Source organism: Dermacentor albipictus, unplaced genomic scaffold, assembly GCF_038994185.2.
Source record: "Dermacentor albipictus isolate Rhodes 1998 colony unplaced genomic scaffold, USDA_Dalb.pri_finalv2 scaffold_11, whole genome shotgun sequence".
In the NCBI taxonomy this organism is placed as follows: domain Eukaryota; kingdom Metazoa; phylum Arthropoda; class Arachnida; order Ixodida; family Ixodidae; genus Dermacentor; species Dermacentor albipictus.
This window is the reverse complement of record NW_027225565.1, coordinates 10,625,226-10,653,141: the sequence shown is the minus strand read 5'-3', so window position 1 is coordinate 10,653,141 and position 27,916 is coordinate 10,625,226. Positions and strand designations below refer to the sequence as shown.

The 27,916-nt window shown below is 45.5% G+C and overlaps 2 protein-coding genes across 4 annotated transcripts; both read left to right on the top strand.

Moving 5' to 3' along the window:
- The first annotated feature begins 489 nt into the window (after positions 1 to 489).
- LOC139051386 (uncharacterized) lies at positions 490 to 14,608 on the top strand. Of its 3 annotated transcripts, none has more exons than XR_011509363.1 (4): positions 490 to 1,013; positions 2,933 to 3,175; positions 5,923 to 6,344; positions 13,005 to 14,608. XR_011509363.1 is itself a non-coding variant. In XM_070528406.1 (3 exons), the coding sequence occupies exons 1-3, from the start codon at positions 598 to 600 to the stop codon at positions 6,104 to 6,106; spliced, it is 843 nt and encodes a 280-aa protein (XP_070384507.1). In that variant the 5' UTR covers positions 490 to 597; the 3' UTR covers positions 6,107 to 6,433. The 3 variants fall into 3 exon arrangements, 1 of the variants encoding a protein (XP_070384507.1); XR_011509364.1 differs by lacking the exon at positions 13,005 to 14,608 and having other exon boundaries at positions 5,923 to 6,171; positions 6,247 to 6,433; XM_070528406.1 differs by lacking the exon at positions 13,005 to 14,608 and having other exon boundaries at positions 5,923 to 6,433.
- A 4,072-nt stretch (positions 14,609 to 18,680) lies between these two features.
- On the top strand, positions 18,681 to 27,102 carry LOC139051387 (uncharacterized). The gene is made up of 3 exons (XM_070528407.1): positions 18,681 to 19,096; positions 20,941 to 21,183; positions 26,578 to 27,102. Exons 1-3 carry the CDS (start codon positions 18,681 to 18,683, stop codon positions 26,759 to 26,761), a joined length of 843 nt encoding a protein of 280 aa, XP_070384508.1. The 3' UTR covers positions 26,762 to 27,102.
- The last annotated feature ends 814 nt before the right edge of the window (positions 27,103 to 27,916 follow it).

The window sequence follows — 27,916 nt, the reverse complement described above, 5'->3', positions numbered from 1 at the left end:
TTTATCTTCTCGGAGAGATGCACTTGATAGAAGTGCGTTGTCTGTTTTTTGCTGGAGGATTACGATGTGTAAAATTTGCGTATGAATATTTTTTGGACTTACCCGTTCTTATCAATCATATTTCATAGCTTGTAACCTTATCTATTAAATGCAACAAATTTTGCCCATATCTGTACAGCGGTTGCGGGTTTTACACATTCTCATTTCAGCTAATTTCACTGACCGCTAGAGCTCGCGAGCGGGCCAGAATTATTACTATTAGAAAGTATTATTATTATTATTATTATTATTATTATTATTATTATTATTATTATTATTCCATTATTTAGTCAATTTATTCAATAGCCAATGTTTACTAGTTTACGGCCGATAAAAGTACTATTCTCCCTCCGTATAGACGCCATGACTCGCTAAAGAAGGTTAAGCAATGGAAGAGAGGAAAAAGAAGAACGACACGGAGGCCACGCCCTCACGCGCTGGCACGCGAGGCCCACGCGACAAAGGAGAATCTGTCTCGCGCTTTCGAACACGCAGCTAATCGTGGCGGACGCACGTAGAACCATCGCAGAAACGAACCGCATCGTCCTGCTACCTGTCATGGAGATCGGCGCACCTAGCGGCATCGAAGTTCACCGTCTCCTCCAAGGCTGCCTGTCAACCATGTCGGAAGAGACGCCATGCCGCAAGACGCCTTCCCCGATTTCACTCGCTGCACTTCCAGATGGGGCCAAGGATGACGCGTCCCACGCGTTCAGTAACTTGGCCACCGAGGACGTCCTCCCAGATAATCGGGACCTCAAGCCGTGGTACACGGTCGACGAACGCACTTGCGGCAGCCACGCAGGACATCCCAGGAGGCTGTTCCCGAGGGCCGAGTGGTACCCGCTCGCTGGTATGGGCGTCAAGGACACCGTGCATCTGTGTACCACCATGCAAGTACTATGGACCGCGCAAGGAGCCTGGCACCAGACGGTGGAAGCCTCGGGGTTCACCGTGCGCCTACTGATGCAGAGGTAACGGTCAATTCGGTGTTTTCTATATCATATGTCAGGACCACTCCAAACATCCTCAGTGGACAAATTTTATGTTATTTCTATACTGTTGCGAAAATGCCATTGACGGGTTGTTTTGCCTCGCAAAGAAAAGAAAGACAGCGTGTAACTTGTTGAGTTACAGGTTTACGCCTTAAATGTACACGTGGGCTCAGGCAGTCGGTTGTATTCCGCTATATGCCGCAAATACAAAGAATTTCATCGCTTAATTTTCACGTCCCAAGGCCAAGCAAGGAGTTACGATTGAGCGCCTTGAATGGACTTGTGCGAAGTCTGGCAGAAGGAAGATAAAGCCCGCCGAAAGCGCAATTATTGCTATTCATTTACAAAAAGTCTAGAGAAGGAGAGACGAACACGACTTGAGCCAAGGAGAACCAATCCGCAAATTAGGAGGTTTGTATCTTCTAGGCGTGAATATAGCGCCTATCATATTTATTTATCCATTCGTTGCTTGGTAGTGTTGGTTCCCCAACTGATCTCAACTCTCCTCACAGCTAGACCACGTCATTTCGTTGGATAGCATTGTTTGAGGAAGGCTTACAGCCTATGACTCAGGGTTATTGTATTGATATATCTTCGTGTGCGAACAATGGTATCAAGAAGATGGGCTAAGAACTTAGCAGCATACGATAATAATAATAATAATAATAATAACAATAATAATAATAATAATGATAATAATAATAATAATAATAATAATAATAATAATAATAATAATAATAATAATAATAAATATAATAATAATAATAATAATAATAATAATAATAATATATTAATAATATTAATGTGACAAGCTGACGAAGAAGAAGTTTTAATCATCTTCGGAAGAAGACGACGTTCTGGGCTTCGCGCGCTGGCTACCATCTTGTCAGATGATATAATTGTTGTAAATATTCTGTAAATACACGTCTGACTGTTTTTAACCCCATAATAATAATAATAATAATAATAATAATAATAATAATAATAATAATAATAATAATAATAATAGCAACGAGAACAAGAAGAACATCTTTGGGTACGTGATAAGTTGGCGCTCCTCTGTATATACGATGCCGCTCTCTGCTACCATAAAAATTGCATAAGAATCAAATAGCAAATTATCATTTGAAAAGTGTGCATTCAGACACTTTCTTGTCCCAAAGGGCACCTTTCCGATACCACATTGTGTCAAATAGACAAAAGCGGGGTATCAAAGGATGAAGTTCAGGTTTTTGCACCTTTATGAAAAAAAAGTGCCTAAATTGAACACACAGCAAAAAGTCTTGAAATTCTGGCACGAAAAACTGACAGTATATCGAGTGGCGCATGACGTATTAATCACAGTAGAGCGCGAAGTATTTTATTAGGGCGCTTTCTTATTTTTTTACGTTTCTTTATTGGTTCGATTGAAGTTGTTTGTGAATAAATAAAATCGAAGAGATAAATCCTAACACGGAATACCGCTGGTAGAGGTCTTTTCGGTCGCGGCTTAACATCAAGTTTGAAATACAACGAAAAATAGCAATTGCTGGAATAAACAGAATAATTTTTGGCAATCTATAAAACCATTTCAGTGTGGTTAGGATGAGTTAGAATAAATTATCTTATATCCTAACACATGGCAGTTGGATTTCCAGAACCAACATGCATATTCCGCGCCAATCGTCATTTCGTAGCACATATGCATGGTAAGAATACCCAATTTAGCAGCGAGAATCTATTTTCCTGCTTCCCGGATGGGCGATGACGTCGTTAGTGTTTCGATTCTGAAGGCGCTGTTTGCTTCCAATGAAGCAGGACACGTTTCGTGAGACGAGCTGCGGCGTTCATCGGAGCCTTGCTTGACGAATGTGCATTGCAACAGCAGTGTTCGTTGTCGCCATGCATTGTCAACGCAGTGCGCGAGACCCGAGTACGCGTGGATCGGAAGCGGCCGCGACCACGAGTGGCCGGTTCGTCGAGTGCGACCACGTGACTTCTGCCGAGCGCAGCCTCGACGTCTCGGGCTGCAGGCTACGCATCCACCCACGTGACCCGCTGCCGTGCGCGTTGACGATGCTGAACGCCATCAAGGCTGAGAGCAACGGCGACACGCACGGCGTGGCTGCACCGAGCAGCCGCATTTGTAGGCTGCACGCGAGGTAAGCCAAACACCAATCCAACTAAAACGCTGCAGTCAATGTACGGCCTCTTTCATTACTATTCCATTTACGTCATCTTATCTCGTAAGAGACACCGTGATTGTGGGTCACATATATGCTCGTGTAAGCCGAGGTGTCACGATTAACCACTGCCTATAGGCCGGCTTGGGGTAATCATCTAGCGTAATCTTTCAATGTAAAATTATCGTTCAGCGAAGGGATTGTAGCGCTTTCGTCAAATAGCGGTGTCCGTACTTGTAGAAGGACATGTAGACTGCTCATTAGTACCCAGTTCTGGGCTATTTGACTTTACAGTCAAAGCTGTTATGAGATAGAGAGAGTATGTAAAAATATACGGGCTGTGAAGAGCAAACTTTTAGTTCGCACAATCCGTGTTTTCTTTCAGTCACACATAACTTGAAATCCTAGAAAAAGTAGACACGAGGTAAAGAGCTGCCCCAAGTCTAATACTTTGTAGCTGAGTAATATATGAACGATATATTTCTAAAACTGCATGTGTTGAGTCATAAAGCGGACAGCACCGTTGGTAACCTTACGTGAATTCGTAGACGAAGAGGAAAGCTAGAGGCTGCGGGCTTGTTTTCTGTTTGACTTCTCTATGGACACCTGAACCATATACATCTACCATGAAAAAAGACGCAATATCACAGGAGTATAATAGATGCGATAAAGTTCGTACGAAAGTACGTCTTATAGATAAAAGCGTGCAGGATGATAAATAGTACGATACACCCGCCGTGATTGCTTAGTGGCAGCGGTGTTAGGCTGTTAAGCACGAGGTTGCGGGATCCAATCCCGGCCGCCACGGCGGCTGCTTTCGACAGGGGCGAAATACGAAAACACCCGTGTACTTAGATTTAGGTGCAAGTTAAAGAAACCCAGGTGGTCGCAATTTCCGGAGTACTGCACTGCGGCGTGCCTCATGATGAGATTGTTGTTTTGGCACGTAAAACACCGTAATTTATTTTTTATTTTAGAAATACCATAAACATACAACTGGTATGTAAATATTTAGAAAAAAAAAACAAGCGCGCCAACTTAACAATGAAGCGATAGAGAAAATGTGTTGCTGCGTGTTGTCGATCCACCGTGGATATAATACGCGGAAGCCAAAAGTCGCTGTAGCCACTTTTGCCTCGCAATCTCTAGTCTTCCGTGAGACCAGTCCGTAGACCATATGGTGGTGAAATATGGTCTTACAGAAAAGGTATCGCCTGGTTGAAGCTACGAGGAAAAGGAAAAGGAATCCTTTCGTGAAAGGAATGACTAGCACTAATTTATTTTTTTACAATTTGCTTCGTTTCGCTACATTTGGCCATGACCTACCCAAACATCCGTGGGCGCATTAACGCAAAACTATTATAATTATTCTATTCCATTTCTGCAATCAGCCCTCCACGATTGGTAAAATTTTTTCGGACCACCAACACTTCGCTTGTCTTTCACGTGACGTCAGGAAAACCCTTCAACTCATATGACGTATTATGAATCATTAGCTCTAGCAAAAGAAAAAAAAAACAATTTCATACTCTGCGACTTTTTCACCAAGAGCCGTCCGCTGTTGGTCGAATGTGTTTGGGCTTTGCCCACTTCGCCTGCCAGTCACGCGATGTGAAAAAACTACGAAAAGTCACCACTTCGAAGTGGCGCAACAAAAACGAATTTTTTCGGAACTTTTGCGTGCCAGATGATGTTGTGCAGCCCTATTGGCACCCATACCCTTTACCAAAATTATACGGACCAGGGATTGGAGATAAAACTAATTTTCTCCTTCGTCTGTGAATGCACATTGAAATTAAAGACTGCAGGCCAAACTTGGCATTACGAGTTTTGTATTAATTACGAAGAAATTCCGTTTTGTTGGCGACCCCGTCTAGTCTAGCTTCAGTGAACGCAGCACGAAGGCGAATGAGTCGACAAATCGAAACACATGGATTTGGGTGGATGACAATTTTCCCTTTCATGGTCCTTCCTCCCTTTGCGCTCCTCAGTAGAACTGATTTCCGATGTTCAGTGTCCATGTGCTGGGAGATGTCGATTAATTCACCTTCCTGCTGTGACCTGTTAACTGCGTCGTTAACTCCGAAAGACCGCCAATGAAAGGCGTTGGGCATGAGGTCGATCTCTGCGGACCTGGACGAATTTTCCATCACTTAAGGACCTTGGTTTCTGAAAAACGGTGAAGTGCTTCCTTTAAAGCGTCATACTACTTTAACAGTGAAAACGAGATATGACAAAGCCGAATTTTTATTTCGCTTCCACTTTTTTTAATTCTGAAAGAAATACGAAAATTCGCGTGGATGAGTTTTTTCTCATTCATGAGCCTTCCTCCACGTTGAGTGCTTTCGTACAACTGAGTTTTCATGTCCTGAAAGCTCTAGAACTTTTTTCCTCTGCTACTGCAAATCCGTTATCCATATCACAGAAAGCATTAGACAAAGGGTTTTATTTCACCGTGTACGGTTAGGTGAGAGAGTGTTCGAAGTAACTGCTGCTGTTGCCGTATGCTGCTGTAGTGCATAGCAAGCCCCGTCTCTTGTTCTACACTTACGCTCTCTAAAGCTTGTTCAGCACATAACTATTCCTTTGGCAGAGCTCCTTCATATAGACAAACCTTCTTTCCTAGATGTGTCAAAGATAAATCAGTCCTTTACTCGTTCTTGAGGATATTGACTCTACCCTGGTTGAGTCACAAACAATTCGCATCTTTTCCCTTCTTCCATCAGGTTCGCCCCGAACAGAGCAGACGGCAGTACGGCAATCCCGACAGGAGTCGCCCGTCGTCTCCTGCTTCACCGCGCGTGTGGCTGCCGTCTGCTCGGCTGCACTACTTCACAACTGCAGCGTTACAACACCACCGGGCTCTGCAGGCGGCCTAACCACCACCTCAGCTTTGCTTATCCAAGCTGAGTGGCTGACCGTGCGTTCCCTCCTGACCAGGTGACCGGCGACTTCGATGCGCACTCGGTTCGCTGGTACGATGGCCACACTAGACGTTTGGGGGCGCACTGGCGGCTCCACGGCATTCACGGGCTGGTGTACCTGCGCAGGGTTTGGCGAGGACGCCCCCAGCAACCGCTGCGAGCTAGTCGCCGTGTCGCTATCCCGCGACGATAGTGCCACGAAACTGTGGCGCCGCTTGCCGGGAGTGGGTGCACTTTTCTTTCGTAACTTTTTAAAATTTTTTCAGTGTATTTGTGTGAAAGTAGTATTCTTATATGTGTTTATAATAGAGTTTTTTGCGATCGAAATATGTTGCTATGTTGATTCCTTGAGCATGGCGTTTGTGGGCGATGATAAAGGGCGAAATTGAATGAGCCCTGCACTGTAATTCTGTTTTTTTTTATTGATAACTATAGTGTTCAGAAATTACGACGTCATCTCGACAACGCTGTCTCGCGACAATGTGGCCAGACCAGTCAAATGGTTCTGTTTGTGTGCTTATCTGTAATACCCTGCAATGGAATCTAATCCACGGATGCACAGGGGTCGCTGGAATTGCACTCCGCGTTGCTCGAAAGGAAGCCCTTTTAAAGCTGACAGGATTCAGCCTTCCTTTTTAAGGATTGCTTGTGAGAGGGCCGCAAAATATGAACACACAGTCACATTAACACAGTCATAAGAGGGACTTGCGGACTGTACGTTCGGACGGGGTAATGGTAGGGAAGATGAAGTAGAAGCACGAGAACATGATTACGCAGCTTATTATTATTATTATTATTAATATTATTATTATTATTATTGCAAGTTCCACCCCTCCTTAAGTGTTCCTTTAACTCTGGTAGCTCAGAAACGCAATATATCCTTACAGCTGATACAGCTATATACAGTTACAGCTACAGCTATATACAGCTGATGTTGATTTAATTGCTTTGCGAAGGTCATGAAAGTTTATTTGCCCATATTCGTACCTACAAAATGGCTCAAAATTCCTCACTCGTCTTGTAAAGTACTATACACGACAATAAATCTGAAAGACCGCGCACACAGAAAAGCTGGGCCAACAGGCCTAGATATGTAGAAACTGAAAAATTTAGGCGCTGTCATTACCTTTGTAATTTGATTGTAACAATGATCACTTCTTTCAAGTTGAACGTGTTGAAGCCAGCACGAGAAGTAAATCAAAATATTTCAGGAGCTACGCGCACTCTCACGGTTGTAAGAAGAGCTGTATGTATTGATGATGAAAATGGCGATGTCTCGAACACTGCTGATGCCTTTGCAAAACATTTATGTTCTGCATTTCTTCTAAATATCCTTCTACATCAAGTAACGTTGATTCTCTCTGGTACCGTGTGCTCGTGTGTAAGGGATGTTATCTGCAAGTGACATATTTCTGCTCGACACACGGTAAAACTTTCGCTAGAAGTCGCTATTTGGTACCGGTTAAATACTCTGCGAACAACATATTTTTAAAGAGCGTTTGGGCCAACCCTAATTAAAATGTATTTGACAATACTCGCCCTGTATAGTGCTGAGAAGTAATGAGATCTTGTGATGTATACAGCGTATCCACTTAGAGCACAGACGATTATGGCAACGAAAGCTGAACGCACGCACCTCGCATTTTGCGTCGAGCTTTCCCCGGTTGTTGGGAACACAACACTTCTTAGGCATGCGCATGGTAATGTAACGCCAATAATAAAATGTGGACCTTTTTGAAATCATATGGGGGGATGGGTAGCGACGCGATTTTGGACAGCACGAGAAATTGTAGACAACTTGATCCAACAAGTGAATTGATTCATCTAACGCACAAAAGCTACTGGACGCAATATTTGACGAGCCATGACAATAGATACACGATTGCAATGGCAAGCAAACAATGTTCCCGTGCCAGGGCGCACCGTTTGACAAGCCTAACGGCCAAGGTAAGGTGCGTTATTTGGAACGGCTCCATTCGATGACGTAGGGTCGCAGATATCAGGCAGTGCTTCGACGTTAACTTCTTCCTGGTGGTATTGGTAGAAATGACGCAGTCGTGAAATGAATGACAGCGTTGCCACTCTTCGCTGGCGGTACCCATATATTCATCATCATCATCAGCCTGGTTACGCTCACTGCAGGGCAAAGGCCTCTCCCATATTTCTCCAACAACCCCGGTCATGTACTAAATGTGGCCACGCCGTCCCTGCAAACTTCTTAATCTCATCCGCCCACGTAACTTTCTGCCGCCCCCTGCTACGCTTCCCTTCCCTTGGGATCCAGTCCGTAACCCTTAATGACCATCGGTTATCTTCCCTCCTCATTACATGTCCTGCCCATGCCCATTTCTTTTTCTTGATTTCAACTAAGATGTCATTTACTTGCGTTTGTTCCCTCACCCAATCTGCTCTTTCCTTATCCCTTAACGTTACACCTATCGTTCTTCTTTCCATAGCTCGTTGCGTCGTCCTCAATTTGAGTAGAACTCTTTTCGTAAGCCTCCAGGTTTCTGCCCCGTAGGTGAGTACTGGTAAGACACAGCTATTATATACTTTTCTCTTGAGGGATAATGGCAACCTGCTGTTCATGATCTGAGAATGCCTGGCAAGCGCACCCCAGCCCATTCTTATTCTCCTGATTATTTCCGTCTCATGATCCGGATCCGCCGTCACTACCTGCCCCAAGTAGGTGTATTCCCTTACGACTTCCAGTACCTCGCTGCCTATTGTAAATTGCTGTTCTCTTCCGAGACTGTTAAACATTACTTTAGTTTTCTGCAGATTCATTTTTAGACCCACTCTTCTGCTTTGCCTCTCCAGGTCAGTGAGCATGCATTGCAATTGGTCCCCTGAGTTACTAAGCAAGGCAATATCATCAGCGAATCGCAAGCTACTAAGGTACTCTCCATTAACTTTTATCCACAATTTTTCCCAATCCAGGTCTCCGAATACCTCCTCTAAACATGCTGTGAATAACATTGGAGAGATCGTATCTCCCTGAATGACGCCTTTCTTTATTGGGGTTTTGTTGCTTGCTTTATGGAGGACAACGGTGGCTGTGGAGTCGCTATAGATATCTTTCAGTATTTTTACATACGGCTCGTCTACACCCTGATTCCGTAATGCCTCCATGACTGCTGAGGTTTCGACAGAATCAAACGCTTTCTCGTAATCAATGAATGCTATATATAAGGGTTGGTTATATTCCGCACATTTCTCTATCATCTGATTGATAGTGTGAATATGATCTATTGTTGAGTAGCCTTTACGGAATCCTGCCTGGTCCTTTGCTTGGCAGAAGTCTAAGGTCATATATTATACGTATATATATATATATATATATATATATATATATATATATATATATATATATATATGTATATATATATATATATATATATATATGCTTTACGTTCTCGTGACGCCTGCGGCAAAAAAGACGTTCCACGTCCGCCGCCAAGGTCTGTGAGTGGTGGCGCTGGCTAACATTCCCAGGGTTCTACTAGGACACATAAATACCCAAGAAAGTGGATGGGAAAAACGAAGCCGTGGTAGCTCAATCGGTAGAGCATCGCACGCGAAATGCGAAGGTTGTGGGTTCGGTTCCCACCTGCAGCAAGTTGTTTTTTCAACCACTTTAATTTCCGGTACTTTATCGTTTCTTTATTTCTTTTATTAAGCACAAGTAATTTCCCCTATGTTGTCCTTGGTGTAAGTGTTTGTTGGCTTCTTATGATATGACTATATATATATATATATATATATATATATATATATATATATATATATATATATATATATATATATATATATATATATATATATATATATATATATATATAATGTGGGGGGAGGGCGGGAGAGGGAAAAGGCGAAGTGAGAAGGCGAGGAAGCGCTACTACTATACACAGGACAGCAGTTGCGGGCAAACAGGCAAGTTTAGGCTCAAGGTCCATACAAATATGGCAAGTGGACAAATGATACACGGCATACTGACGCGCAAAGCCGTTATAAGGTACTGCGGGGTCAGGGCGAAACTGCGGAAACGGTCGCACGTGAAATCAACACCCGCCCGCCTCCGCAGCTGTACGCCTATGGCATTCAAAGAACGAGGTCATACGCTTACCGTATTTGCACGCATTCAACGTAAGTATTTCTGGTTTTACTTTTTTTTTTCTAAACGCGCCTCGCGTTTGGTTATGTTGGTTATATTCGGGTTCAACACGATCACATATTACACGTTCTTTTTTTTCCCTCTTGCAAAGCTGTCAGATACAGCATTGCATTTGAACATTAATATCCTAGCTGTTTTAAAGCATGCACGTTATCGTGAGTTAAAAAAAACGGAGGAGGGCAAAAATCTAGCTAATAATCATTCTTATGGTTCAACTTAAAAGGACGGGTAGATTTTTCAGAAACCAAGTGCGGCAGCCAAAAAGAAAAAGGAAGAAAAGGAAAAAAATCTTCATTAACACGTACAGTCCTGGAGTTACAACACTCAAATGGTACATAACCTGCAGTTAATGGGGACACAAAAATACACATTTATTTATTTATTTATTTATTTTTATTTATTTAATATACATACTTTCAAGACTCGCAGGCATTACAGAAAGGGGTGGTAACAGAGCAAAGTAAAATGCAGACAATTGTATAAAGGGAAAAAAATGTTGAGCGATAGCGTGGTAAACTGCTGTTTTGAATGAACACGTATCTGCGATCTGAATGATGGAAGCAGGAAGGTGGTTTCAGTCGACACCCGCCGTGGTTGCTCAGTGGCTATGGTGTTGGGCTGCTGAGCACGAGGTCGCGGGATCGAATCCCGGCCACGGCGGCCGCATTTCGATGGGGGCGAAATGCGAAAACACCCGTGTGCTTAGATTTAGGTGCACGTTAAAGAACCCCAGGTGGTCAAAAATTTCCGGAGTCCTCCACTACGGCGTGCCTCATAATCAGAAAGTGGTTTTGGCACGTAAAACCCCAAATATTATTATTATTATTTCAGTCGACACTTGTGCGGGGTAAAAAAGAATCATGGTAGTTGTTCTTTCGGCAGTGTGGGACGGCACCTTTATATCTGTGCTCATAACGGTATGCAACGGGGAAAGGTGGGGTGATAAGTTGATTCCCGAGTGCGTGGTTAGAGCGATAAACCTTGGGGAATAGGCAACTGCGAGCACATTTGCGGCGTAATCAAAGATCTGGCAGATTCAGGTTTTTGTCATACATGTTACACTGGAATGGCGGGAATGGTTAGGTAAAGCAAGCTGCTCGATTTTGAATCGCTTCAAGGGAAGGGGCTATAGTCATGCTTGATTGTTATCCCAAATGGCAGATTCGCATTCTAGTTTTCAGCAAACTAGGGTTTTGTAGAGTGTCAATTTTACAGAAGTAGGAACAGTGGAAAAATTACGACGAAGATATCATAATATGTGATTTGCATTTGCAGTAATACAATTAGTAGGCATATTCCACAACAGATAATTATTTATGTGAAGGCCGAGATATTTGTGAGCGTTAAAAGATTGTAATAAAGTGTCATTCGGTACATATCTTCACTCATTGCCACTACTGGCCGTACGTGACTCGCGCATCGACTTACTCTTGCTAGCGTTAAGTTTCATGAGCCATTTCATAGACCGGAATGACACATTGTAAAGATCCCCTTGCAGTTTATATGAACCATCAGTGTTAGTGATCTTTCGGTATATTACACAATCGTCTGCGAACAGAATAATTGATGGTGATGTTGCACAGTTACGGAGGAGCAGGAAGAAAGAACTTTATTGTGTGCCCTGCGAGTTGGTGGGGAGGGCCAAAGGCCCCGCCTAGGTGACGGCCAGGAGTTCTTGGGTCCTGGCGGCATCCTCGGCCCGCTGGACGGCCCATAATTGATCTTCGAGGGCGGGGCTGAGCAGCGCGGCTTCCCAGCGCGTGCGAAGGCTGCTGCTAGAGGCCGCGTTTTCTTTATTGCTATTTAGCCCTCGGCATTCCCATAATATATGCTCCAGAGTGGCTCTGGATTCACATGTCTTGCATTTGTCCGTAGGATATACATCCGGATATATGATGTGCGAGTTAGGGGAGATCATTAATATAAATCAAGAAAAGTAAAGGCCCCAAGATCGGAGCCTTGTGGCAATCCGGGTGTAGCTGCTGATAAAGCAGATGAATACTCATTCGTTGTGACATATCGAGTTCGATTAGAAAGAAACTCTTTAATTCCAGACAAGGCATTTGGGTCAATATTAAGCTCATTAAGTTTATGGGTAAGTAGATCATGACATACGGTGTCGAGCGCTTTGGCAAAATCTAAAAAGATACAGTCAATATCAAATCCTTGATCCAAGGCGGTGAACAAATCGTTAATGAAACAGAAAAGTTGAGTATCGCCTGAAAAAGTTTCTTTTTTAAACATTGTTGAGATTGATGGAAGAACGAGTTGCTCTCCAGGAAATCGATGAGGTGGGATTATACTACGTGTTCCAAGATTTGGCATGGAATGCTAGTTAATGAGATATGTCGGATGTTGTCGGGACAATCTGCGTTACCTGATTTACGGACTGGAACCACCCTAGCCATTTTCCGGTCTGTAGGAAGCGATAAATACTGTAATGACTGAGCAAACAGTTTAGATAGAATAACAGACGAAAATAATGCCGTACACTTTAACATTGCTGAATTAATAAAATCAAGACCTGTAGTAGATGGCATCTTTTGATTATCAATCAAATGGTTAATACCAACTCAATGCCGCACATACTAGGCATACTTATAATGTATTTATTCAAAGGCGCAAACTATATATATAGTACAGAGCAAATCAGACAAATCGGCCGTCCGCCAGAACGCCTTGTTGACTTCTGCCTGCTCTACTTTTCTAGCGCCCGCGCCCAAGTACATCTCTTCTCCGCACTCGGCCACGCTGCAAGTTTCCGCCACGGCTTGCAGGGTGTCAAGTCGTCGTTGGTGCGCCGTCCAGCGCGCAACCAGCTTCTCATGGCGGGCGGCACTGGCTCGGTTGCGCGCTGGTCGCAGGCTCGTCGACGATTGTCCCGTCGCAATTTGGCATGCATGCACGAAAGGACATCCTGTACAGTGAGCAGGCCCTCTGCTCAGCCGTCGCGTGCTTCTTCGCAACGGTGCAGCTGACTTATCGAGACTACCCGTTGAGCTCGAATCAGCCGAACTTGACGAAAAAACCGCGTGGTTTGCGCATCTAGTCTGCTGCGTGTCTATTGTGGTGACTTGCGCGTCCTGCACGTCTTTCGCATGCGTGCAGGTCTTTGATGACAATGACCTTGAGCAAGGTCTCCCTCAGTGCGGTGTGAACGGCCGCTAATTCGGCCAACGACTGCGTTGACACCCAAGGATGTGGCTCCGACGAGTCAGGAAGCACCTCCATTGCGATACGTAGACAGGGCAGGTTCCTGGAGTGGTAGCGTCGGCACCTCCATGCGCCCCGGCGTTGATTAGTTTAGGAGTCGTTTCGCCGGCTTCTGTGGGTGGAAAGTGGTCTCGGCCTCTGGAAGTGATGGTATAGCGTCGGATGCCGACGCAGAGTTCGAGACCAGTGGTGGAGAAAATGGCTCGCATTCCGTGTCTAAAGCAGGGCAGATGGGGAAGCTATTTGTGAAAATATTACCACGTGCAGCTGCAGCAGCGAGATAATGCTGCTCCGGAGCTCACAGGGTTTTCGTCGGTGCAGTTCAGCTGGCGTAAACTGCCATGTCAAAATAGCAGCGGTGGTCTGTTGCGTGTTAACTAGCCGTGGTGGAGCCACTGGGCTGGTTTGTGATGCACCGCTCGGTGGTGGGACGACACAGCACCGGCGGTCGTCATGCGCTTCCCACGGCCTGTTGTGTAGCCGACGGCGACAACCGGTGAGTAGGTGTCTATCGTGAGGACGTCTGCGTACCTCTCTCTTCAGGCATTCACCACTGCCACCTCAAGGTGGTGCACTTCAGGAGCTCCGGCCGCTGAGCAGTGCTGCAGGGGCTCCTCGTAGGCATAAGTGAGCGGGCGGAAAACAGCCGCCAGAGCTGCGCTCCATTCTGCCAAGGACCGGCACTTGTGACCTTCGTACTTGCCCCACGCCTTGGCACCACCTCGACACCTCCCCGCTGCAACCAGCAATATCGTGTTGTCGGGCCAGGCATGGCGAGCGCCGAGCGTGTTGGCATGCTTGTACCCACAGAATAGGCCCATTCTGAAATCCGTGGAACTGCGGCAGTTTCGAGCCAGCCGGTGATGGTAAGGTTGCGGGCGGGAAGCCGAAGGTGGCCGAAACGATGTAGTTGACCTGCTGCGAGAGCAGCGAGATGGCTCGCATGATGTCCGTCAAGCTGCCGGCTGTGCCGCCCGTTGAACCAGGGGTGGAATCCGCGCACGTTGAGGCGGCGGCAGCCGCCGCAGTACTCGTGCCCGCCGGACCAGTAGCCAGAGGAGCGTGAACAGTCCCCCGACGGCCCATGGAGAGGGGGATGGTGCCCTGGGAGAGTGGACGTGCTTTTTCATCGGCTTTGATTTTCCCTTAGCTTATCAATTATACACTCCAAGTAATACTACAAATTCTTTCCCTATGTTTTCTTGGTTTGATTATCTGTTGCTTCCATATGGGGTTGGGCATCTTCGAAGTGCCAGAATAAGGCACGATGAGACTTCAAAGAGCAGGGGCGCTATGAGGGAAGGCCTGCCGTTCGGCCAAGCTTGTACTCTTCGTGAGCTCTGCCGAGCTCGTCTCATAAATGAACAAGTCATATTTAACCCCATAGACGCGCCTAGTTTCATTGGCTAACGTCACTAGCACGTCACCTCGAGGCCGGACGGCAAAGACAGACTCACGTTGTAAATCGTGGGGAGCCTTCATATGCCGGGCAAAAATTATTAACGAGAAATATGTTTTGTAAGTTCTATTACAAGCTTTGTGAAAGTTTCGCAAACATATTTTAAAAAAGGGAACCCGATGGACGCGACATCAGCTGAAGACATCCAACGCACAGACATCAAACGCACGTTCTCCACCAAAAACGACGTAGTGTACGTGAACGCAGCCGCACAAAATCGCGAACAAGGACGCAGAATGGCCATGGTCTTCAACGCAAGCCTTTCCGAAATTACAAGCGCCTCAATAAACTGAAGAAGCGTGACTGAAGCTGAGGAGCCGTCGCTCTAACTGCGGCGGATGGCTTCAGAACCGGCAAATCACTAACCATTCCAGCTGATTCACATTTCCTCAACAGCAGAATAGGCCACCGCGCCCTCTGTGTACTACTTACTCCCCGAGATGAGAGGCGGCGTAACACTCCACACAACACAGCCACAGCCGATCCAACACAAGATCCTGTGGGTGCCGGGCAATGCAGGAATGCCGGGGAACGAAGAGACGGACATGTTGCTCAACGGTATGCAATCCGTGTACCCGAAGAATCCAAACTCGAAAGTCCACCGTCTGTTACCAGTGAATACTCGGATTTATTGGCACACTACTGCAGGGGAACCAGGATACGCTATCCTCCCCCACATAAATCACTCACGAGGGCGGAGGTCACTTATTCGAGACAGCTCCATGCAGACAGGAACCTTGCCCAACTTAAATCTACACAGTAAAACGTGTACCCCGCCAGATGCGCAGATAAATATCCGGTAGCCACCTTGTAACAGATAACGTGGGAATGCCAACATATGACAGCAGTCGCCAAAATCATAAATCCAAGTGGGGAGCAATGGCAGGCACAGCTGGCCGGCGACCACTGCTAGGACCAAACTGGTCTCGTGCAGCGAGCACGAAGGGCAGTTGAAACTAATGGAGCCCTGGACAAAGGGTCCCACCCCTACTAAACCCAGCAAAGAGCGTCAAAAATGACCCTGACAGACTGCCACAAATAACCCTGTAAATAGAAGCCAATGAAGGTTTTGGATGATGAAGATGGTGGTGGTGGTGGTGGTGGTGGTGGTGATGATGATGATGATGACGACGACGATGATGATGATGATGATGCAGGCGGCGCGCTCTCCTGCACAACGATGTGTGCGTAGTGCCCGCGTGGGCACTTCTTCCCTTCTGGATGGGGAATGATAGATGTCAACAATAAAAGAATGATACAACGATACAAGTCACTAGAAAGAGGTTATACGCCTTGGAAGGTGCGGCTGCAGGCGTTTCGAGGAGTCTGCAGATAGACAGGCAGTATTAGATTCGTCGGACGATCCTACGGCTGTCAAGCAGATGTAGGGGTCGTCGGACTACCTCGCCGCTGCCACCATTTGAAGGAGTCGTAGAGATGAATTCGGTGAACAGGATTTATTTACAGATTAACATATTTTAAGACAAGACACACATCGGCAGTCTAGCGCGACTCCCATATGGAGCCCGCAAGATTAACATTCAGCAAACAGTATTCGAGCACACAGCTCACTACTACATTTTGAGCATAACAACGAGCACTCAGCTCCCTACGACGAGCACGACACGAGCACGCTCTAGCAGCCGGCAAACGCTGCTTATAAGCTTTCCGCTTGACGTCACCGTTCGGCGTGGACGGAGCACGAGTGGTCGGGAATGTTCGTCCAATCATTGTAAACTTGCCACCGCCCCGCCGTTTGGCCCACACACACTAATGCACACAAGTTCGAGCCCACACACAAAGGCTCCGGAGTCGACGTCAGAGGGCTTTGTACAACTCTCGGTACAGCATAGCTCGCGGTGTCGTCGACCGAGGGCTTCGTAAAACTGTGCTCCGTCCCGGGTGGCGCGGCGGCATACCACATTCCAGAGCTGACCGCGCGCCACGTGGCTGCCGGTCATCCGCAGTTCTCGGAAGGCGCCTCGTCTGGGGGGCTTGGAACACGTGCGGCGGGCTGAAAGCTGGCACGTTGCCACCCCGTACGGCCATTCCTAACAGCAGACATTCACGTTGACATATTGCATTACTTCAATGCCCTGACGATTTGGCACCTTTGAACGCGCTGTACCTCTGCTAACAGTATGTGTGACAAGCCTAAGCTTTAGTTGGGGAGCCCTCATCGTTTCATTGCAAAACTAATTATATAGACACTTCCAGGCACATTTAGGCCGTCACCGCGGTCGTCATGATATTCCGTATAAAGTCCAAGTTCCATAACGGCGTGGCCGCTAGCTGCATGCTATAGCTGCTAGTGAGAGCGTGTGAGGATGAGCCAAAGATGGAGGCTCGATCTCGCTCGTGCAAGCGTGGGAGGCGGGGAGCAAGCCCGCCGTCTTCCTTCGGGCGCAAGGCACCGGGAGGGGGGAGTAGGAGAAGACACGTTCTCCTATGGCGGCGTCTACGTATGCCACGGCTTTGCGCGGTCGCGCCGGCCCTATCGTGAAAGCGACAGGTGGTCGGTTCATAGTCGTAGGTGTGCCGTTAGCTGATGGTTTCGTGTGCGCTTAGAACGCGTTGAAGTGAGAGACAGCACTAGAGTCAATTCACTCGCTGCATATGCCGCTCTTCGTGACGCCAGCATTTTTACAGCGGGCGTCCGCGCTCATCGAGTGAGATGTGTTCATGTTTCCGTGTGCGCGCATAAAACTATGTTTGCGAATTTAGTCAATAGCCAATGTTTACTAGTTTACGGCCGATAAAAGTACTATCCTCCCTCCGTATAGACGCCTAATATTTTCTATCGCAATCGATGCTTCGCCTCGTGCAAAACTGCCAGATTTCTTTTTACTCGGCAACCACAACAGCAATTTCGATGCGGTTTGTTGCATTTCGAACACAAAGGTAATATCAATATTGTTCGATATTTTCAAAATACACGAAAGCCAAGCGCCATGTTTACAACTCTTTAATTCAGCAATGAAAAACAGAATTACCAATCACTAAACTACACCTAATAATACGGCTAGAGCAGATAAACGTGATCTATGACCCACCTTTCTGAACAGTACCACTATTTTTATGATGACTTCCGCAACACACTTGTAAACATTGTAACAATTTCACGTAGACTATGATTTCATATATGCCGTTTTCCCGCTTTATCTTCTCGGAGAGATGCACTTGATAGAAGTGCGTTGTCTGTTTTTGCTGGAGGATTACGATGTGTAAAATTTGCGTATGAATATTTTTTGGACTTACCCGTTTTTATCAATCATATTTCATAGCTTGTAACCTTATCTATTAAATGCAACAAATTTTGCCCATATCTGTACAGCCGTTGCGGGTTTTACACATTCTCATTTCAGCTAATTTCACTCACCGCTAGAGCTCGCGAGCGGGCCAGAATTATTACTATTAGCAATTATTATTATTATTATTATTACTATATTATTATTATTATTATTATTATTATTATTATTATTATTATTATTATTATTATTCCATTATTAGCAAAGCGCTATGACTCGCTAAAGAAGGTTAAGCAATGGAAGAGAGGAAAAAGAAGAACGACACGGAGGCCACGCCCTCACGCGCTGGCACGCGAGGCCCACGCGACAAAGGAGAATCTGTCTCGCGCTTTCGAACACGCAGCTAATCGTGGCGGACGCACGTAGAACCATCGCAGAAAGGAACCGCATCGTCCTGCTACCTGTCATGGAGATCGGCGTACCTAGCGGCATCGAAGTTCACCGTCTCCTCCAAGGCTGCCTGTCAACCATGTCGGAAGAGACGCCATGCCGCAAGACGCCTTCCCCGATTTCACTCGCCGCACTTCCAGATGGGCCCAAGGATGACGCGGCCTACTCGTTCAGTAACATGGCCACCGAGGACGTCCTCCCGGATAATCGGTACCTCAAGCCGTGGTACACGGTCGACGAACGCACTTGCGGCAGCCACGCAGGACATCCCAGGAGGCTGTTCCCGAGGGCCGAGTGGTACCCGCTCGTTGGTATGGGCGTCAAGGACACCGTGCCCCTGCGTACCACCATGCAAGTACCATGGACCGCGCAAGGAGCCTGGCACCAGACGGTGGAAGCCTCGAGGTTCACCGTGCGCCTACTGATGCAGAGGTAACGGTCAATTCGGTGTTTTCTATATCATATGTCAGGACCACTCCAAACATCCTCAGTGGACAAATTTTATGTTATTTCTATACTGTTGCGAAAATGCCATTGACGGGTTGTTTTGCCTCGCAAAGAAAAGAAAGACAGCGTGTAACTTGTTGAGTTACACGTTTACGCCTTAAATGTACACGTGGGCTCAGGCAGTCGGTTGTATTCCGCTATATGCCGCAAATACAAAGAATTTCATCGCTTAATTTTCACGTCCCAAGGCCAAGCAAGGAGTTACGATTGAGCGCCTTGAATGGACTTGTGCGAATTCGGCGACGTCTCGTATCGGCACTAGTCTGGCAGAAGGAAGATAAAGCCCGCCGAAAGCGCAATTATTGCTATTCTTTTACAAAAAGTCTAGAGAAGGAGAGACGAACACGACTTGCGCCAAGGAGAACCAATCCGTAAATTGGGAGGTTTGTATCTTCTACGCGTGAATACAGCGCCTATCATATTTATTTATCCATTCGTTGCTTGGTAGTGTTGGTTCCCCAACTGATTTCAACTCTCCTCACAGCTAGACCACGTCATTTCGTTGGATAGCATTGTTTGAGGAAGGCTTACAGCCTATGACTCAGTGTTATTGTATTGATATATCTTCGTGTGCGAACAATGGTATAAAAAAGATGGGCTAAGAACTTAGCAGCATACGATAATAATAATAATAACAATAATAATAATAATAATAATAATAATATATTAATAATATTAATGTGACAAGCTGACGAAGAAGATGTTTTAATCATCTTCGGAAGGAGACGATGTTCTGGGCTTCGCGCGCTGGCTACCATCTTGTCAGATGATATAATTGTTGTAAATATTGTGTAAATACACGTCTGACTGTTTTTAACCCCGTAATAATAATAATAATAATAATAATAATAATAATAATAATAATAATAATAGCAACGAGAACAAGAACAACATCTTTGGGTACGTGATAAGTTGGCGCTCCTCTGTATATACGATGCCGCTCTCTGCTTCCATAAAAATTGCATAAGAATCAAATAGCAAATTAACATTTGAAAAGCGTGCATTCAGACACTTTCTTGTCCCAAAGGACACCTTTCCGATACCACATTGTGTCACATAGACAAAAGCAGGGAATCAAAGGATGAAGTTCAGGCTTTTGCCCCTTTATGAAAAAAAAAGTGCCTAAATTGAACACACAGCAAAAAGTCTTGAAATTCTGGCACGAAAAACTGACAGTAAATCGAGTGGCGCATGACGTATTAATCACAGTAGAGCGCGAAGTATTTTATTAGGGCACTTTCTTATTTTTTTACGTTTCTTTATTGGTTCGACTGAAGTCGTTTGTGAATAAACAAAATCGAAGAGAGAAATCCTAACACAGAATACCGCTGGTAGAGGTCTTTTCGGTCGCGCCTTAACATCAAGTTTGAAATACAACGAAAAATAGCAATTGCTGGAATAAACAGAATAATTTTTGGCAATCTATAAAACCATTTCAGTGTGGTGAGGATGAGTTAGAATAAATTATGTTATATCCTAACACATGGTAGTTGGATTTCCAGAACCAACATTACTATGCATATTCCGCGCCAATCGTCATTTCGTAGCATATATGCATGGTAAGAATACCCAATTGAGCAGCCAGAATCTATTTTCCTGCTTCCCGGATGGGCGATGACGTCGTTAGTGTTTCGATTCTGAAGGCGCTGTTTGCTTCCAATGAAGCAGGACACGTTTCCTGAGACGAGCTGCGGCGTTCGTCGGAGCCTTGCTTGACGAATGTGCATTGCAACAGCAGTGTTCGTTGTCGCCATGCATTGTCAACGCAGTGCGCGAGACCCGAGTACGCGTGGATCGGAAGCGGCCGCGACCACGAGTGGCCGGTTCGTCGAGTGCGACCACGTGACTTCTGCCGAGCGCAGCCTCGACGTCTCGGGCTGCAGGCTACGCATCCACCCACGTGACCCGCTGCCGTGCGCGTTGACGATGCTTAACGCCATCAAGGCTGAGAGCAACGGCGACACGCACGGCGTGGCTGCACCAAGCAGCCGCATTTGGAGGCTACACGCGAGGTAAGCCAAACACCAGTCCAACTAATACGCTGCAGTCAATGTGCGGCCTCTTTCATTACTATTCCATTTACGCCATCTTATCTCGTAAGAGACACCGTGATTGTAGGTCACATATATGCTCGGCTAAGCCGAGGTGTCACGATGAACTACTGCCTATAGGCCGGTTTGAGGTAATCATCTAGCGTAATCTTTCAATGTAAAATTATCGTTCAGCGAAGGGATTGTAGCGCTTTCGTCAAATACCGATGTCCGTACTTGTAGAAGGACATGTAGACTGTTCATTAGTACCCAGTTCTGGGCTATTTGACTTTACAGTCAAAGCTGTTATGAGATAGAGAGAGTATGTAAAAATATACGGGCTGTGAAGAGCAAATTTTTAGTTCGCATAATCGCTCTTTTCTTTCAGTCGCATATAACTTGAAATTATAACGTGAAACCTTGAAAAACTTGAAAAGACACGAGGTAAAGAGCTGCACCAAGTCTACAACTTTGTAGCTGAGTAATATATGAACGATATATTTCTAAAATCTGCATGTGTTGACTCATAAAGCGGACAGTACCGTTGGTAACTTCACGTGAATTCGTAGACGAAGAGGAAAGCTAGAGGCTGCGGGCTTGTTTACTGTTTGACTTCTCTATGGACACCTGAACCATATACATCTACCATGAAAAAAGACGCAATATCACAGGAGTATAATAGATGCGATAAGGTTCGTACGAAAGTACGTCTTATAGATAAAAGCGTGCAGGATGAGAAATAGTACGATACACCCGCCGTGATTGCTTAGTGGCAGCGGTGTAAGGCTGTTAAGCACGAGCTTGCGGGATCCAATCCCGGCCGCCACGGCGGCTGCTTTCGACAGGGGCGAAATACGAAAACACCCGTGTACTTAGATTTAGGTGCACGTTAAGGAAACCCAGGTGGTCCAAATTTCCGGAGTACTGCACGGCGGCATGCCTCATAATCAGACCGTTGTTTTGGCACGTAAAACACCGTAATTGATTTTTTTTTATTTTAGAAATACCATAAACATACAACTGATATGTAAATATTTAGGAAAGAAAACAAACAAGCGCGCCAACTTAACAATGAATAGATAGAGAAAATGTGTTGCTGCGGGTTGTCGATCCACCGTGGATATAATACGCGGAAGCCAAAAGTCGCTGTAGCCACTTTTGCCTCGCAATCTATAGTCTTCCATGAGACCAGTCGCTAGACCATATGGTGGTGAAATATGGTCTTACAGAAAAGGTATCGCCTGGTGGAAGCGGCGAATCACTGTCATTGTGTCCGCAAAGGAGCGAAAGAAAGGCAAAGTTGTCATCCACCCGACTGTAGAACGAAGCGATAGAGGAAACCCATAAGGGTCTCTCAGCCTAGGCGATGTGCCTTGACTCACATCACCTTCGCGATGTCAACAGCCACATGCGCAGCGTATACTGTGGGTGCACTGACGACAGTTGAATGTGGAAGGAAACGCGCCACCCAGGAGGACGCGACACAGAGTTATTTAGTTCTCTTGGCAGGCATACTAAATATTGCGCAACTGATTTTCCCGTGCATTAGTCTTGAGAAAAATACAGAAACTATGCCGAGTAGCCAGTTTCTCGTGCAGATATATACATCTGGATGCCGATGGAAAACTGAGTCCTGACTTACACTCCGTACCACCCGAAGCGTCGAGGTCACCTCGAAACTAAAGTATTCAAGAACAAATGACACTGTATGTCCCGTTTAATGTCCAGCAGCAACGAATTTTACACTTGGCTAGGTTGATTTTAAATGAGTAGCACCAGGCTATGATAGTAGTCTTGGCAAAGATTGGCCGGTAATTTCTCTTTTAATAAATTCGAGCCCACAAATGGCATTTAAGCAAACGGCGAGTGCCGTAAATCCCAAACCACGGCCTGCGTTATTTCACTTGGCCCGGGTGATGCGTGAACTGTCAGAGTTTGCCAAAGGGTCAAGCGAGTTCGTTCTCAGTGATCTACTGTCTCCTTCATTTCAGCGAGCGAGAGGCGTTCTTGTCGGTTTCGGTGTCGAAAACGCCTATTTTTCTAGATACAAACAGGCCTGCTTGTATTTCGTATGCAATATTTTGTACGAAGGTCCTCTTATCCGCATCAGCGCTTTTTTAAACATGGCTATTTTTACGGTCTGAAGTTTTGATGTGGTTCTTTGTAAATGAAATGGCAAACTATTAAGGCGTTAAAGTGCAATACTGTATTGCTCGTCTAGAGGCAGAGCTCTTTCTTAGAAGTCCGATGAATCCTTTTGTGAAACGAATGAGTAGCACTAATTTATTTTCATTCATTTGTCCATGACCGCTTTAATTTGCTTCATTTGACCATGACCTACCCAAACATCCATGGGCGCAATAACGCATAACTATTATAATTATTATATTCCATTTCTGCAATTAAACCGAACAAGAAAAATATTTCAGATTCTTCGACTTTTTCACCAAGAGCCGTGCGCTGTTGGTCAAATCTTTTTGGGCTGTCCCCACTTCGCCGGCCAGTCACGAGATGTGAAAAAACTACGAAAACTCACCACTTCGAAGTGACGTAAAAATCTGAATTTTTTCGGAACTTTTCCGCGGCACAGGATGCTGTCGAGGCCTTTCGGCACCCATTCCCATGACTAAAATAATACGGAAAAGAGATTGCCGTTAAAACTCATTTTGTCCTGTGTCTGTGAATGCACATTGATATTAAAGACTGCAGTCCAAACTTGCATTATGATTTTTCTAACGCCCTCATTGGTTTCCGTTTACGCATGTTAATTACGAAGAAATTCCGTTTTGTTGGCGATCCCGTGATCCGCATACTTTCGTTCACGGGTACGCGACATCGCTCCACCACCTTTGTTACCCCGAGGGTTCGTTCAAGCGGCATTTTTACCCTTCCGTAGCATGTCCCCCAGCATGTCTACCAGAAAGCGAAAGCTAAGGAAAGGGAAGCGGGCTAATCGCCGACGCCGGCACTGCCATCCTCGTCCGGTTATATACTTTCACTGCGGTAGCTCGGCCCCAATGAAACGCTCGCCACTTCTACGTAGTCCTCGCCTCTGATCCGCCAATTAGACAAACGAGTGAAGGTAGGCAATGCTATTTGCTTTAGAAGCAAAGCAAAGTCTCCTCCTATAGCGAGGAGCGCTTCATATTGGCCTCTGTAAACAACGCCGCGGGTCACCGAACGATGGTTGCGTCGATGGTTACATAAATATGACGTCAACAGATTGGAATAAAAACGGATTGGAATAGCTTTATTTTAAGGGGCTCCTGTATGCTATTTCACCTCTCTGCCGAAATTATAGATGCCTGTATAAACAACAGTGTTGGAGCACTGTATATTGCTTGCTCACATTGAAGGGGACAAATTGTGCGTTTTACGTTCATTGCTCGCCTTAAATGGCAAAGTAGCCTTTCTTTGGCTATATTATTTATATACGTAGCACAGAGACGCTCGTATGTACTTAGGTATGTTGTGGAAGGAATACGCTCTTGCTATAAACACGAATACTTACTAAATGTGCAACAGATTGCTACGTCTCTTTAAAGCAATATCTTATAACAATATCTCAGCAGCAACACTGTAAAAAAGCAATCGAAAATAATGTTTGAGTTTTTGTTTCCGCCCTCTGGTGCCATTCTGTATAACTAAGTCGTGTCTAGCTGAAAAAAAAAATACCGTGGAAGTGAAGTGCTACCCGCTTCACATGCAGAGATAGGAGCGTGCTATTAAACCACACTGTCTCTGCTTCCGACGGTGCTACAACGATAAGCTTTGGATTATCAAGGTGCCATGGGGATTTGTTCAACAGTGTCTCCAAAATCGCTTTCAAGAAAAGCCCTACGCTGTTTACGGAGAGTTGAGACAGGCATCAATCAAAAGATGTTGTCGGACTACATACAATTTACTGACTATATCGACAGCTGCCCTAGTGTTATTACAGTGGCTGTTTTTGCCTCGAAAATCGAGCCAAACGTTTCGTCATTTCCACAGGCTTCCAAAGCTGGATCTTTAACGCCTGTGGGAACGAAATTTCAGCTTTCCACAGCCTAATCACTGCATTTGTCTCGCGTGGCTTGTTTTCTATAGCAGGTCTCTTTCACCTGCCTTTTTGAATATTTGCCCTGTATCTTCAGGTATTGGTGAACAACCTGATCGTTCTACAGAAAACGCGCAAGCTTCCGCCAGCAGCCACTTACGACGATAGCATGCCACGTGTCCAGATTAGCTGCCTATAAAAGAAAGCTTCGAAATTCAAGGAACATTCGTCCAGGTTCGCGGATCGAAGCCGGTACAGACGCCTTTCCGGGGTGGTCTTTCCACCATCTGAGATAAACAGGAGTCTACCTTCAGTGAACGCAGCACGAAGGCGAATCAGTCGACAATCGAAACACATGGATTTGGGTGGATGACAATTTTCTCTTTCATGATCCTTCCTCCCTTTGCGCTGCTCAGTAGAACTGATTTCCGATGTTCAGTGTCCATGTGCTTGGAGATGTCGATTAATTCGCCTTCCTGCTGCTATCTGTTAACTTCTTCGTTAACTCAGAAATACCGCCAATCAAAGGCGTTGGTCATAAGGTCGATCTCTCCGGACCCGGACGAACTTTTCATCAACTGAGGAGCTCTGTTTCTGAAAAATGGTGAAGGGTTTTCTTTAAAGCGTCATACTATAGTTGAACTTAAAACAAACAGTGAAAACGAGATTTCACAAAGCCAAATTTTTATTTCGCTTCCCCTTTTTAAATTCTGAAAAAAATGCGAAAGTTCGCGTGGATGACTTTTTTCTCATTCATGAGCCTTCCTCAACGTTGAGTGCTTTCGTACAACTGAGTTTTCATGTCCTCAAAGCTCTACAACTCCTTTCCTCTTCCACTGCAAATGCGTTATCCATATCACAGAAAGCATTAGACAAAGCGTTTTATTTCACCGTGTACGGTTAGGTGAGAGAGTGTTCGAAGTAATTCGAACAGTATACGCACTCATCCATGTTCGCGTATGCTGCTGTTTTGCATACCAAACCCCGTCTCTTCTTCTACACTTACGCTCTCTAAAGCTTGTTCAGCACATAACTATTCCTTTGGCAGAGCTCCTTCATATAGACAAACCTTCTTTCCTAGATGTGTAAAAGATAAATCTGTACTTTAATCGTTCTGAAGACATTGAAAGGATGATAGCTTTTTTGAAGTATATTCGATTAACTGCGTAGAACACATCATTAGCAGCTTCACACAAGCTCAAACCATCGAGAAGTTGTTTTCGGCGATACAGTGCGTTCACCTGCTGTAAAATTTTTAATTTTCCAATTGGGAAAGAGGACATTGACTCTCCCCCTGGCTGAGTCACAAACAATTCGCATCTTCTCCCTTCTTCCATCAGGTTCTCCGCGAACAGAGCAGACGACAGTACGGCAATCCCGACAGGAGTCGCCCACCGTCTCCTGCTTCAACGCGCGGGTGGCTGCCGTCTGCTCGGCTGCACCTCGTCACAACTGCAGCGTTGCAACAGTCCCAGGCTCTCCAGGCGGCGTTGCCGTCCCCTCCGCTGTGCTTATCCAAGCTGAGTGGCTCACCGTGCGTTCCCTGCTGACCACGCGACCAGCGACTTCGAAGGGCACTCGGTTCGCTGGCACGATGGCCACAGTAGACCTTTGGGGGTGCACTGGCGGCTCCACTCAGCTTACAGGATGGTCACCTTGCGCAGGGTTTGGCGAGGACGCGCCCAGCAACCGCTGCGAGCTAGTCGCCGTGTCGCTATCCCGCGGCGATAGTGCAACGAAACTGTGGCGCCGCTTGCGGGGAGTGCGTCCGCTTTTGTTTCGTATCTTTTTACATTTTTTTCAGTGTATTGGTGTGAAAGTAGTATTGTTATATGAGTTTATATTACAGTTTTTTGCGATCGAAATATGTTGCTATGTTAATTCCTTGAGCATTGCGTTTGGGGGCGGTGGTAATGGGCGAAATTGAATGAGCCCTGCACTGTATATCTGTTTTTTTTTTATTTATAACTATACCGTTCAAAAGCTACAACGTCAGCTCGACAATCCTGCCTCGCGACAATGTGGCCAGATCAGTCAAATGGTTCCGTTTGTGTGCTTGACTGTAATACCCTGCAATGGAATGTAATCCACGGACGCACAGGGGTCGCTGGAATTGCACGCCGCGCTGCTCGAAAGGAAGTCCTTCTAAAGCTGCCAGGATTCAGCGTTCCATTTTTAAGGATTGCTTGGGGGATAGCCGCAAAATATGAACACACAGTCACATACGCAGAAATGTGTTCGTATCGCTCAGACCTAAGAGGGACTGTACGTTCGGACGGGTCAATGTTTGGGAAGATGAAGTAGAATTATTATTATTATTATTATTATTATTATTATTATTATTATTATTATTATTATTATTATTATTATTATTATTATTATTATTATTATTATTATTATTGCAAGTTCCACCCCTCCTTAAATGTTAACTCTGGTAGCTCAGAAACGCAATATATCCTTTCCGACAACAACACTAAGCGTAGCGGGAACGTTTCCCTCGGCTTGTAGCACTATGTTGAAAACTATTGTGGTCGTTCGTAGATGTGACAGCTGATGTTGATTTAATTGCTTTACGAAGGCCATAAAAGTTTATTTGCCCATATTCGTACCTACACAACGGCTGAAAATTCCTGACAGGTCTTGTGAAGTACAGTAAGCGAAGCTTTCTGTGTTCTTTAT